Source organism: Phyllostomus hastatus, unplaced genomic scaffold (assembly GCF_019186645.2).
Source record: "Phyllostomus hastatus isolate PE091 unplaced genomic scaffold, TTU_PhHast_1.1 phas_contig_17, whole genome shotgun sequence".
Lineage (NCBI taxonomy): Eukaryota > Metazoa > Chordata > Mammalia > Chiroptera > Phyllostomidae > Phyllostomus > Phyllostomus hastatus.
In genome coordinates, this window is record NW_025333664.1 from 2,996,850 (window position 1) to 3,010,270 (window position 13,421).

At 62.5% G+C, this 13,421-nt stretch overlaps 1 protein-coding gene across 1 annotated transcript; it reads left to right on the forward strand.

The window, feature by feature from the left end:
- The first annotated feature begins 1,155 nt into the window (after window positions 1–1,155).
- On the forward strand, window positions 1,156–10,537 carry ANKRD60 (ankyrin repeat domain 60). The gene is made up of 4 exons (XM_045833136.1): window positions 1,156–1,537; window positions 6,274–6,404; window positions 7,921–8,086; window positions 10,233–10,537. The coding sequence occupies exons 1-4, from the start codon at window positions 1,156–1,158 to the stop codon at window positions 10,535–10,537; spliced, it is 984 nt and encodes a 327-aa protein (XP_045689092.1).
- The last annotated feature ends 2,884 nt before the right edge of the window (window positions 10,538–13,421 follow it).

The following is a 13,421-nucleotide window of genomic DNA, read 5'->3' on the forward strand; positions in this document are numbered from 1 at the left end:
GTCACCCAGCCCTTGAAGTGTCCGTGTGCGCGTGAACGGAGTTTTCTCCGGTAGGGCTGCCTTTGCGAGGCAGAGGTTCTTCTTTTCTTTTAATCATGGTAACTTCTCTGTAAAAAAGACGCGTTTGCTCCCATTTTAGTCTTTTTTTTTGTGACCCCTGAGCTTTCACTGAGATTGCTCTGGTCTCCCAGCATCCTCTCCCCGTGTCCCCCCATCACTGAGCTCCTCGTGGGCCAGCCGTGTGGGCCCAGGGGCCGAGTGCGTGGGGTCCGGCCAGCACGCGGGGACTTCCGGTTTCCTTGAACACGCCCCCCCTCAGGTGAATCAGTGGGAAAGCACAAGGCGGGCCTGTCCCAGGTGGAGCCCGGGTGCCAGACGCCTCAACAAGGGACCCGTCCCAGCCTCTCCCCGCGTGGCCAGCACCCCTTCCTCCGGGTTCTTCTCCTCTGCCCCTTCCTCCGGCCAGAATGCCCAAGCGTTTTCAAAATGGATGGGTTTTGACGGCAGTTTTGCAAACGTCCATCAGGCCCGTCTCCCACTGCCGGAGAGGCCCAGGGCTGGGCTTGGTTGGGTTTGGTTTTTCTCGCCAGCCCGGGCCCACGTCTGCTGAAAGCAGCCGTGTGTTCTGCGACGCTGGTTTTCTCGTTCACGCTAGGAAAACGACGCTGAGGCGCTCTGCAACCCCCCGGACGCAGTGCCTGCACCGGCGGAGGAATCAGAGCCTCGGGCGCGCGCATCGCTGCCCCAGGTCGTCGGCCCCAGGTCCCCGGCCCCGAACTGTGCGGAGACCGTGGTTTGAACAGACTCGGAGACGAGGCCCCGGTCTCCTCCCACTGGCCGGAAGCGGCCTCGCGTTGCAGACCAAAGGGGCACGAAGAGCAGCTCGGAAACTTCGAGATGGAGCCGGGGGCTCCGCGGTGGGAGCTGGGGGTGCGGCCTCTGGGCGGCGCCTTTGTACGGATCCCAATAAAGGTTCCCACGGTTTCAGGGAGCGCCCGTGTCCTTCCCGCGTACCCGAGGCCCGTCACCGCGTCCACGAGGAGCCGCGCCTCTGTTCCTCGCGGGGGGCTGGCCCTACGGGGGGGGTAGGGTCAGTGGTGACGCACGGCCGCCGCAGGCAGCAGGGGTGAGCGGGGCGAAACCGGGCAGAGGGCCATGCTGCGGGCGGAGGCGGCGGAGGCTGCGGAGGCGGGGGAGGCGGCGGGCGGAGCGGGGGCGGGGCCGCCGGGGGGCGCCCTGGGCCAGGACCCCGCCCTGAGCAGGCGAAGGATGGGCTCCGGGGGCCTGCGGCATCTCCCCGCGCAGTCCAGGGGCCGGCCCCGCTCCCAGAGCCGCGGCGGGGACCCGCAGGCCGAGAGCCTGGTGCTCGATGAGCCCCCAGAGGTGTTTGTCCTGCGGGTGTTGCTGGAGGAGACCGGGGAGACCTTCGAAGTGAAGAACTGCCGCGGCGACATGACCGTGCGCGAGCTCAAGGAGGAGCTGGACCTGATCGCCGGCGTCCCCATGAACCTGCTGGTGCTCCGGTACCTGGACCAAGGTGGCCCCCCCAACCCCCGCTCAGCCCCGCCCCTCACCTTTTGTGCTCCCTCGACCCGGGGAGCCCAGTCCCCTTCTGAACCTGCGACCCTGAAGGGACGCCTGCCCAGTGAGCACCCCCAGATGTCAGAACAAACGCCCCCCACTGGAAACCTCGGATGGAGGTCTGGGGCTGGGAAGACCCCGGAGGGCGGGTGCACAGTAGGCCGCCTGTCTCAAGGGAAGCTCTGCGCGCGCGGGAAGACCCCACCCCACAAACAGCCCCGTCTGTGTCAGGGCCCCACCCCCCAGCAGGTCCTTACCCGGGTCAGGACCCCGATCCCAAAATGCGCTGCCTCAGCAGGACCCTCCAGCTCCCCAAACCTTCCTCAGGGACCCAAGTCCCAAAACCAGCAGTGCGTGCTTGAAACTGCAAGCCCCACCCCCCTCTAAAATGCCTATCCTCAGTGGGAGCCCGTAACCTTGTCAAATCTGCTCACGACAGGACCCCGAACTCAAAGCAAGCTTCAAGCCCCCATACTGGACATGAGGATGTAAGGACCCCCAATCTTCCCCCCTGCCATGTCCACCCAAGGGCTCCAAAGACCGAAACAAGCCTGTCCACTGTAGGACCCTAAAACCCAGAACAAACCTTCCCAAGATCGAACCCCACATCTCAAAGCTAACCACGAATGTCTCAGAACCCCACACCCTTCGGCAACTATGTTCATGTAAGGGTGCTAAAGTGTGGACCAACCCCTGCTCACCTCGGGACCCCAAGAGTCAGAACAAACCTGCCCCAGACTGAGCCCCAAATCTCCCGGGTGACCATGACTCCCTCAGAACCCCGAATCCTCCAGCAACTGTGTCCGCACAAGGATGCTGAAGCTCAGACCAACCCTGCCTGCTCTAGGACCCCAAACCCAAGAATACATTTGGCTGAGACTGAACCCCAGGCCCCCAGGCTAGCCACGAGACTATCGGAACCCCAAATCCCTGAAGCCTCACTCCCTGAGGACCGCTAGAGCCTGAGACAGACTGCCCACCTGAGGACCCCCATCTGTATGCAAAGCCCGCCCGCCCTTGAACTTCAAATAAACTCCCTATGCTCCCCTGCCTGCAGCAGGACCCTGAAACCCAGAGTAGACTCAGAGCACCCAGATGGGGCCCCTAAACCGCCCAGCAGACATGGCCAGTTCTGAGCTCCCCAGCCCTGAGCTAACCACACCTACATCTGAGCCCCCATCCATCGGCCGTCTCTATGTATGTCGGGGTGCCAGAGCCCAAAGCGAACTCCCCCCACGTCTCGACACCGACATTCAAAGCCACCTCTGCCCACGTCTGCGGGCCTGGTCCCGAGTTCACCACAAGCAACTAGACCAGAGTCCCAGCCCCAGGCAGAGTGTCCTCGCAGGGGCTCCAAAGCATGAGACAAACCGCCTACAAGGGATCCCCCAAATCAGACCAAACCCACCCATGTCTGCACCCCAAATCTCCATGGAAAGCATGCCTACATCAGCACCCCAAGCTCTAAGCCAACCATATCCATACAAGGAAGACAAGGTTCAAGACAAACCTGCTTACTACCTGAGGGCGCCCAAACTTAGAGCAAACTCTGCTTGTATGTGAAACCCCAACCCCTCAGCCAACCTTTTCCACATCAGAACCCCAAGTTCTAGGCCAAACCTTGACTGTGTCAGAACCCCAAATCTCGGAGCAGACCCTGTTGCCATCAAGATCCCCAAGTCCCAGGGCAGACCTGCCTGGTTCCTCACCCCTGTGCCCCACCACTTAGGGCTACATTGGAACCCCCAAATCTCAAGACAAGCCCAGCCCACATCCCAGAACAGACCCTTCCCTTTACCAGGACCCCGAAACAGACAGTATACCATGCCCTCATCAGACACCAAGTCCAGAGCAAACTCTGCCCTGGTCACCCCCCCAACCACATTTGAACCCCAAACACGGGCACTAGCCAAGTTCCTATCTGAACCCTGAGTCTCAAGCTGTGTCCTTGTCCGCATCAGGAGCCCAAAGCCAGCCCAACCGGGACCAGAACCCAGCACCCACAGCTCCCTGTGGCTAACTTGGGACCCCCAGGCTCCCTCTCCAGGCACCTCCCACGTGGGGGCCCCCAGCGGAGGGCAGACACCCTGGAGCCCATCCTCTCCTCCCCCCGAGGACCTGGCTGTCCCTCTCCCGCCCGTTGCAGGAGTCAGGACACAGAACAGGGTCAAAGGTCCCCCCTCCATCCTCTCCCTGACCCGGGGGAAATCAGCGGTGAAGAAAAGGGGCACAGCGCTGGCGTGGCAGCACCAAGGGCGAGGTGCGGTTGGTGCTGCAGGCCAGTCAAGGGGACGGGTGGACAGGCCCCGCAGCCGCCCCTCCAGGCCTCAGTTTCCCCGTCTGCGCGAGGAGCCCTCTTAGCCGGAGAAATCCCGTGCCAGTCCCCTCCAGAGACAGAAGCGACCCGGGAGAGCTGTCCGTGAAAGGCCGAGGCCCCTTCCTACGCGAGGGTCGGAGCGGAGGCGTGTTTGGGAGGGGCTTTGGGGGCCCTGCCGAGGCTTTCCGCGGAGGGACACAGATCCTGAACCCAGGCAGCAGTCCACATGTTGAAAGTGAGGTGAACTGTGGAAGTTCTTTGGGTTCTCAAACCAGTGATTAGAAAAGTACGTGTCCCGAACCCCACGTGTCCGGCCCCCCTCCTGTGAACTCATTGCTGCCGGGGAGCTGTGCTGAGGCAGCACATTCAAGAAAGCTGAGTCACGGGATTGTGACTTCACTCTGACGTCACAGTCCTGTCCCTCAACGAGCACTGAGCGGCTGCGACGAGAAGTGTGGCCTCTCGGGGGGTCGCGGTCCTCCCTGTGGACGGCCCACGTGCGGAGAGACGGTGGTGCCGTGCTGATGGATGGGATTCGGGCTCCAGCCCGGATGCCCCGGACCTCCAAGGCCCAGGGCTGGGGGGCAGGGGGCGGGGATCGAATGAGATGATGCACGCGGAAGCCCCGAGAGACACAAATCTGAAAGGGGTGAGTGAACTCGTGGACGAGGGTCCCCTGACATGTCCGGCGTCCACTCTCATTGCTCATTTATCGGCGATTATTAGCGTCTGCTGCCTGCATGTCGGGAAGGCGGGGGCCCGGGCTTCCGGAGCAGCCGTTTGGCACGCGGGACCCACGCTCTCCTGTTTCCTCACTGTTTTCAAGGTGGAGGGGAAGACGAGTTGTCCTGCTTGCACTAGTTCCTGCTGATCCTCTGTGTGGGAACCACAGTTAAGACCCTAACGAACAGATTTGCCAGCCGCTGTCTCCCATGTGCCTCCACTGGCTAGAGTGGCAGGTGACCTTGATGCCCGTGGCGCCCAGAGGGACGCGCACGCAGAGCACGAAGGGAGGCAGGTCCGGCCTGGGGCCTGGCTGTGCCGTGTACCGGGGCCTGCGTGTGCTTACCAGCGGACGGAGGCGACAGCTCTCGCTTGTCACGGGGACGAAAGAGGGCGGGTACTTCGTACAGGTGCTTAGTAGCTACTCCGTCACGAAACAAACCAACCCGTGAATTCCACTCGGAGTAGGTCACACGCCCATCTGGGCAGAGTGGAGCTTCGCCTGTGAGGTGTCACTGAGGGAGAAAGCAGATTACTCTGCTGAGCAAGGTGACAGGTGACCCCGTAAGAAAACGTGGGGCATTCAAAACAACAGAGAAAATACAACTTCTGTCTCCTCCCCCGACTCCTGTCTCCCCCAGAGAGTCTGCAGGTATAAAGTGTGAATGGGTTCACCCCGTTTTCCGTAAGAGTAAGGGGCTGTTCTGGGTGATCCGATTGACAAAGGACTCCTAATATCCCGGATCCAAATTACGGCAAACGTCCACATTGCAATGCCGGTTACCATTGCTTCTCAACTGGGGCAGTTTTGTCCCCCAGGGGCCATTGGGCAACGCCTGGAGACTCTTCCTTTTTAATTGTATATTTTTATTGAATTTATTGGGGTGACATTTGTTAGTAAAATTATATAGGTTTCTAGTGTATACTTCCCTAATACATCATCGGTATATCGTCTTGTGTGTTCACCACCCAAGTCACGTTGTCTGGCAATATTTTTCCTGGTTGAAACTGGGGTACGGTGGTCCTGGCGCCCCACAGGGAGAGGCCAGGGGTGCTGCTGAACAGCCTGCAACGCCCAGGGCAGCCCCCCGCCACCCCCCCAGCAGAGAAGGATCCCGTCCGCAATCCCAGCAGCGCCCAGGCTGGGAAGCGCTGTCAGAGCCTATAACCTGAACACTCCAACACACTGTCGTCGCGGCTGCTTCCGCGGCCGCCGTCGTCAGCATCGCCCAGGGCGTTGCAGCCGGACGTGCGTAGCTCCTGCAACCGCATGGTGCTGCGCCCGGGGCACGTTGTTGCCACGGGTTTAGTTCTATTTGCAGAGTTCGCCTCATCAGGTGACTCAGGCTTTTTCACAACAGGATGAGTTATAATTACAGAATTTTACAAATGGTTGCCTCTTTTTGTGTGTGTGTGTGTGTGTGTGGCTTGGCTTCTCTTTGCGCTGAGCAAAACTAATTTTCTAAAAGCATGAACAACCCCAAACAGACCGGCCGTGAGGCCATCCAGTGAGGTCAGTGCCTGGGGCTCTGCAGTTACCTTCACGATGCCGGAGGTCAGGGCATCTCTGCACTAAACCAACCCAATCGTTTACCTTGATGCCCAGTTTTTTTGTTTTGTTTTTTTAAAAAAGAAAACCTGATTCTCCGTAGGAATTATGATGGATGACAGCACACTGAACTTCCATGATGTCGTTCCCGGAGGAATTATTTCATTATGTGTCTGGCACCATGACGGATGGACGGACCTGGTCGCGGCTGCCGTGGAAGGGGACACCAGCAAGGTGTGTCCATAATTCCTTAAGTGGATACCACACTCCACGAGGCAACTGTAAATTGTGTGCATGTGTGTGGGCGGCTGGTGGGGGGGGCACGCCTATGCTTTCACATGGATATCGAGGGGACGTTTCGGAGAATGTGCTTCAGTCCGAATTGATGGAAGGCTGGACCGAGCGTCTCCGTTCACTCGTTGGGTGTGTGGTCGCCCTGCATGCCCCCGCTGGTGACTGACGACCCCTTCGAACCTCCCGAGGGAGTCAGGGCGCACGGCCTCGGCTCGCAGGTGGGTTTTGTGGAGCTGGAAACCTAATTTGACCGCCAGCGAGACGCTCGGGGTGATCCTCGGCCCCGTGTGTCGGAAGGTGGGCGCCCCACCCTCGTGGGGTCCTGCCCCCTGCCTGACACGCAGCAGGCGCCTGCTTTCCGCCAGGCCCTGTGCTCGGCTCTTGGCCGAGCGCTGGGGTGGGCAGTGAGGGGAGGGAGGCGAAAACCAGCGTGTCCACCCAACAGTGAAGATGAATCACTCAGACGCCAGGGGACAAGTGTATGTTCTTTCTGGAAAGTACATTCGGTTGGAAAGCGATGAGCTCATGGTGCGGGGGAGACCAATTCAGTTCTGGCTGGGAGAGGGGTCAGAGAAGGCCGGGGGCGGGGTGTTGGTATTAGGCCGGGGAAGGGTGGGGGTGCTCGGGGGTGCCCCCAAATGGGTGCGAGGCCCCAGAGCAAGGACGGGGCAGGGTGGGGCCTTGCCCAGGTGTCCGCACAGCCCCTTCCACGCCCCTCCCTGCCTTCCTCCTTCTCCCAGGCCTCCTCGGCAATTCGGTGCATGCCTGGGCATTCTGGCTTCTGCTCTGGAAAGGGGGTCCTTCCGTCATGAGTCAGGACGGCCAAGCCCCCGCCTCACGCGTGGGCACATTCTCTGCTCCCGGCCGCCCCGCACCAGGCTCAGGCACCGGGGACTGTGTCCTGCCCCCGCTCCCTCGCCCCTGTGCTGGGAGCCCCAGTCCCCCCTGAGAGGGTGGTGTTCCGGGCCGTCACTCACCGAGAGCCGAGGTCAGAGAGTTCCAAGAGTTAAGGGAGACAATGGGCCCGCAAATGGGCCGGAAGGTCAGGACTCGTCGCGTCTCCGGGGAAGTCCGCTCCCATCTGGGGAGCCACCTCGGGCCGGCTGGGGTCTCCCTTGCCTGCCACAGGCCCCTTCCTCTGGACACCCAGGAAGATCTATTTTTCTCTCCTCCAAACACTGGCAGGAAGAATTTCCTGCCTCCCGAGCCCGCCCGCCGGTGAGCTCGGACTTCCTGCCCACGTGCAGAGTGCCGAACAATGCCCCCCACGCCGGCTGTTTCCCAGCGTCTCCCCGAGGGTTTGCTCCCCTCCGTCCCCGTCCGGAGCCCTCCTGCGGCATCCGAGCAAACCGTCCCCGGGGCTGAGGGAGTGCCCTGTCCCCCGTCCCCCGCCCCACCGGGGCGCCTGTCCTCGGGACACCCCGCGGACTCGCATCTCTCTGTGTGTCCCGCACAGCTCTCCTGCCTCGGCGTGGACGAGGACTCCCCCTACCAAACGGCAAACTCGCTGTATCTGGGCGAGAAGCACTGGAAGGCGTGGGTGGCCCAGAGGGCGTGCGTGGCCTTGTACGTCGCCTCGCACCGGGGCCGCGTGGAGGCTGTCCAGTACCTTCTAGAACACGGTAATTCGGGGAGACCGCCGAGGGCGTTCGAGAGTCGGAGCCTTTAGTGAGCAGGGGGAGCAGAGCGGCTGGTCCCCCGGTCCCTGTGGCAGGGGCTTCCCGGGCCCAGGGCCTGCCAGGCGCCGGCTGTGGTCCCTGTCTGCGGTGTCTCAGGACGGGCTCGCCGGGGGCTGCGTCCCCTCCCTCCCTTGGCCTGGTCTCACGGGACTCCTGTCTGCGGAGGGGATGGAACTTTCCGGAGCGCAGCAGGAAGGGTTCCTGGCCCCCGTGTCTGGCCAGATGCCCTGGGGATGCTCCTCCCCGTCCCCCACTGAGGTGGGGTGTCTGCCGTGGTCCCAGGGGCGGGCCCCAAGCCGGCACCCTCCTCCTGCCGGCCGGCGGGTCAGCCGGTCTGCTTCCTCCAGGCCCGTGAGACAGCGCCCCAAACCCTCGGACCTGCTTCTCATCTCTCTCCTCTCTCTCCCCCCGCTCCCACCTGCCCTTGGCCTGCGTTGTCCCCCAGTCCCCCCTTGGGCTTTGCATGCGACCCTGCGGAGGACGCCGTCTTCCCTGGAGGGCATTTCTGGGGGACGGGGCCCACGGATGGAGGGTCGTTCACTCTAGAACACGGACAATAGTTGGGGACAGCCCAGGCCACCGCTTCCTGCGGAAAAGGAGGGACAGGAGACACACAGGGCCTTTGGTCCGTGGCTGCCAGCCCAGAAGGGGCCTCATCCGAGGGTGTCCCCTGTCAACTTGCCTTCAAATGAGACCCCTTTCTTTCCCGCCCGTGGCCTTGACCCGGCCGCTCTGCACCCCGTCTTTGCTTTTCTCCCACTCCCACAGAGCAAGGTGGGCGGGGGGCACCCCCGGCGCTCGGCCAGCAGGGCCGGGCCGCGAGTCCGTGATGGACAGAGTGTTTCGGCCTCCTGCACTCCGCCTGTTGTGGGATGAAATGTGGGCTTCCACAGGCCAGTGGTCCTTTAAGCTCAGAGAAAGTCATTTTCACTCTGATGGAACTGTGATGTATTTGAAAGCACCCGCTAAAAAATCACAGCCAGCGTCGCAAAGATGTCTGTCCTCTGCAAGACAGCCGCCGTGGAAAGGCGTCTTGGCCAAGGCTGGGCGTCGTGCGAACCCATTTCATTGACCCGTCACCTCGCCGGCCAGCCACGGCTCCCGGACACGGGCCGTCCCCCGGGCCGGCAGCGTGAAACGGAACGGCCCCGTTTCCCACATCATGACGTCTGTCACCCGGGCTTCGATGCCGCTCAACAAGCCCGCATCGGACACCTGTCATCGGCCCACCCACTGGGCGGCAGGCAGTGACAGGCACGGCGGAAGCTCTGGCCTGCCCGCCAGCCGGGCGTCTGTCGTCTGTCCTCCCCCGGGCGCCCGTCTTCCCGGGCGTCGCGCTGCGTTGGGGCCGGGGTGGAGACCGGCCGAGACCGGCACGGCTGCGTGTCCTGCTCCCGCGGAGCTTAGGAAGGGGAGGCAGGAAGTGATTGCAAATAATTAATTCCACGGTCGGTGGTGCACGGCGTGTTCGGAAGACGCGGCCCGCCTACCGGGCATCCACCGAGTTCCTGGGGCGGAAAGGGGGCGTGAAGGAAGGGTGTTTGGAAGGAGCCAATGAGACCTCAGGGAGGGTGGAGTCCGTCCGTCTGGGGGGGAGAGAAAAGGAGGGGAGTGTCCAGCAGAGGGCAGAGCACGTGCGAAGGGCCGGGGGCAGGACAGGGAGCAGGACGAGCACAGGAGGCAGAGATGGTGGGCCCGTGGAGGGGGAGGGGAGACCATTGCTGCAGGGTCTTGCTGCAGTGACAAGGGGGGAGGGGGAGGGGGGTGAGAGAGCAGGAAAGACCCGGAACGTGACCCCGAGGGCTGGGGGTGTCGCCTTGGAGTCGGAGGAGGGTCTTTGGGACGTTCACCGGCGGCGGTAGGTGGGCGGCCGCGGGAGGCGAGGCCACGCTGGCTGTAGGGGAGGGGCAGGGGGAGTGTCGCTCCCTCCCACGCACCCAGTGTAGACGTAGGCAGACACCACCAAGCATTCCCGTCACGGCTGCGGCCTTTCCCCGGCTTCTCTCCCTGGACAGGCCAGGCTGGTGGCCCACCACCACCCCCCACCCCACCCCACCCCACCTCCTTCCCCGACATCCTTGTTTTACAGGCGCCAGCTGTCTCGGCCGGTCCCCCATGGGCAGGACGCCTCTGCACGTGGCTGTGGCCATGGGCCAGTCGGACTGCATCGGCCTGCTGCTCAAGTACGGGGCCCCCACCCTCGCCAAGGACGCCAAGGGCACGACCCCCCAGGCCATCGCCCGGCAGCTGAACCACAGAAAGGACGAGCGGCAGATGTTCCTGTCCTACTGGATGACGAAGTCCGAGAGGAAGGACCCGAAGGACTCAGGCGCCGCCAAGGCTCCCCAGAGCGGGGCGTCCAGCTCCGGCTCCGGCTCCAAGGGGCAGAGTTAGCTCCCACACTGGGGGTGCCCGCTGGTCAAGGCCAGTCTGGGCGACTTCCGGAGAGTCCAGGCGGCCCCCGGCGGGTGGGGAGGCAGGGAGACGCGGCAGTCCGTCCGGGTCGGACAGTAAATGGCCGGTCCTGCTTGCAGATGACCTGGGCAGGAGCTGACAGGCACAGGTACGTGGCGTTCACTCTGTAGTCCATCCCGGCCCTAACAGGCTCCGTGGCGGCCTTTAAGTTCAGGCCGTTTGTACGCAGTGCCCAGTAACGCCGCTTGGGGTGAGGAGAGCCAGTTACCTCCCCCCGTCTGGAGCCTGTTAATGCACCGGGGTAAGGGACGTCCCCAGCAATGACGAGGACAGCGCTGTTGTTATTGTACGAAGCGAGTGTTGGCACACGTCGGGAGGTTCTCCTGAGCCACTCTGGAGGGGTCTGCCGCTTGACTTGGGGCTGGGGCGGGGTGGGGTCTGGGGAGAGCGTGGTTCTCCGGACGTGACCTCCACGGGGCGCCCGATTTGTGGAAAGGTGACACGCTGGCGTGGAACTTGGAGGAGGCCGTGTGAGAGATGGCGGTGAGCTCACAGAAGGAGGCGGCACCTTCTTCCCCCGTGTCCCGCCGCCCGCTGCCGGCTCTCTGCGTTCCTGCAGCAGCGCCTGCGCTGAATTGTAGGTGCTAGAGCTCCCGAGAGCGGCAGACCTGCAGGCCCGCGGTGTGGGTGCGTGAGCCAGGTGGGGGAGACAATAAGGAAGGGTGAGGACTGGGGCGAGCGGGCATGCACTCCCCTGCCTGAAGAGGGCGCTGTGGCTCAGCTCCAGCAGAAACATGGCTCCCAGGCTACTACTAGACCTTTCCAAGCTATCTAGAGCCGGAAGCCTGGCTTTTTGTCTGGTGTTTAAGTGTGGGCTTCCTTTTTTCAGGATTGTGACGCAGCACAAAAGGAGGAGAAAGTTGGAGGCACACCCATAGGACTGCCCTCCCCTGTCAGACTAACTCGTTTCACAGGGGAAAGTGGTAGAAAGGACTTCAGACTCATGAGAGCAGGTCTTGGCTCCAAAGCCACAGGACGCGCATGGCTGTGGACCTGCCACGTGCCTTTCTCTGCAGCGCCGTCCCCTGACACAGCCCGGCCATCGGCCTGCCCGGGGCGGCCTCGCGGCTGGCTTTCAGAGTGGCGGAGCTGGCCCCGAATCCTGGGGCCCTTCTTGCCGACGTAGATCCCAACCGCCGGCTTCGGCTTTTAAATGAATTGGCCGCCGTGCCTGCTGTCACAGTGAGTGAGGTCTGCGTGGATGACGTGGCTTTACACTCGGCGGACGCAGCTGCGCCCAGCTCAGCAATCTGTGTGACAGATAACAGAGAAAAAAAAAATCTACCGCTTAGCATCAGCTATGTCAGAACGGAGATCCCGTGTTGGCAGGCTTTCCCCAAAGTCAATAGGCAGATATTAAATGACCTCGTGGAGTGGGTTGATTCATTTAGCTAATGAGGTGTGTGGGCGGGGGGTGGGGGACTCAGGCGCCCTTTTAACTTAACAAGTGACATCACTCAACGCCGCCTTTCGCCCGCCCGGAGCTCTGCTCCGTCGGCCCCGTTGCCGGGCGAGCCGGCCGCCTGGCACTTGTCCCTGGAACTCCGGAGGCCAGCACTCCGTGTGCTCGTGGCCACGGTTCAGTCGAACCCTGGGCCCGGGACTGGGCGGCTCGCAGGCTCTCGGCGGCAGGGTCACTGAGCCCTCTCTCAGCGGGGGCAGGGGGTCCCGGGGGTTCAGTTTCGACGACCTCGACACCATCCGCTTGCTCCCATCCTAATGAGCCCGCATCACCGAGGCGACAAAACACGTCCGTGGCCACCGGAGACTCAATCTGCCGTGGGTCGCGATCGCGTAACATTCTGTTGATAACTCATTAAACATTTCTTTCGAAGGTTTTTGGTTTTTTTTTTTTGGTCATACTTTGGGGCCAATAGAAAAAAATGGGGTTGGGGAGGAGCGGGGCTGGGGAAGCCATTGCACGCATTTTTGTGGGACTTTAAAATCCACGTGGGCCCCAGGCACTGGGGCTGGTCGTTAGCGAGGAACGGCGGGGGTCTGCAGCCCCACGGGTGGGTCTCATCTTTCCGTGGGGAGAGTGGGATTCCCCTGGGGAGGGAGCTGGAGCCAGTCTTCTGGGCATGACACCCAGCCCCCCACCCGCAACCTCGCATTGCCCCCTGAGGCTGGGCTCCCAGGCACTGGAGCGGGGAGCCGCTGGGGTCGCGTGGAGACACAGAGTCTGAGGTCAGTGTGGACCCCAGCACGCAACCCTGGGGGCTCTGCCCTATGGTCACAGGATGGAGGGGGCGTGGGGCCCGGGCCCTGAGGGGGTCGGGAGGGCCTCGGGAGCCGGAAGCGCCGCACAGATGCCAGCAGTTCTCATCGGAGAACTCGGCGAGGAGATCCGGCCAAGGTCACGAGCTGCATTGTTGATGTTTGAGAGAAAGGGAAGGTGGGAGAACCCCTGGTACCTTTCTCGGACACTCTGAAGTTCCCATCACCAAAAAACCCGATGAGCTGATCCTTTGGGATGAGCGCCCCCGTGGAAACGCCATCCAAGGTCCTTGGGCTTCTTGGTGGCCACGCGGAGGACGATTTCTCAGCATCTCCTTGCCGCCAGGGACATTGCTCACCAGTGTGCTCGTGTCAGCCTGGGAAGGGGTCCTTGGAGCCAGGGAGCCCCTCTGTGGCGATGGGCCGCTCACTACACACAGGTGACAGCGGTGTCGGCCACCAGGCTTCTGTCGCCTTGGCTGCCAGGACGCTCAGGGCCAAGGTGGGGCCCGCCTGGAGCACCCCCTCCTCCTCCCCGGAGTGAGCTGGGCGAGTCTCCCTGTCTTGTCCGTCAGTTGGAAGCTGC

Bases quoted from the DNA above. Each gene is read 5' to 3' on its own strand.
- ANKRD60 (XM_045833136.1), top strand. From the start codon at position 1,156: ATGCTGCGGGCGGAGGCGGCGGAGGCTGCGGAGGCGGGGGAGGCGGCG. The intron at 6,405-7,920 runs GTGTGTCCATAA...TGTCCCGCACAG, and splicing joins TGGAAGGGGACACCAGCAAG to CTCTCCTGCCTCGGCGTGGA. The intron at 8,087-10,232 runs GTAATTCGGGGA...CTTGTTTTACAG, and splicing joins CCAGTACCTTCTAGAACACG to GCGCCAGCTGTCTCGGCCGG.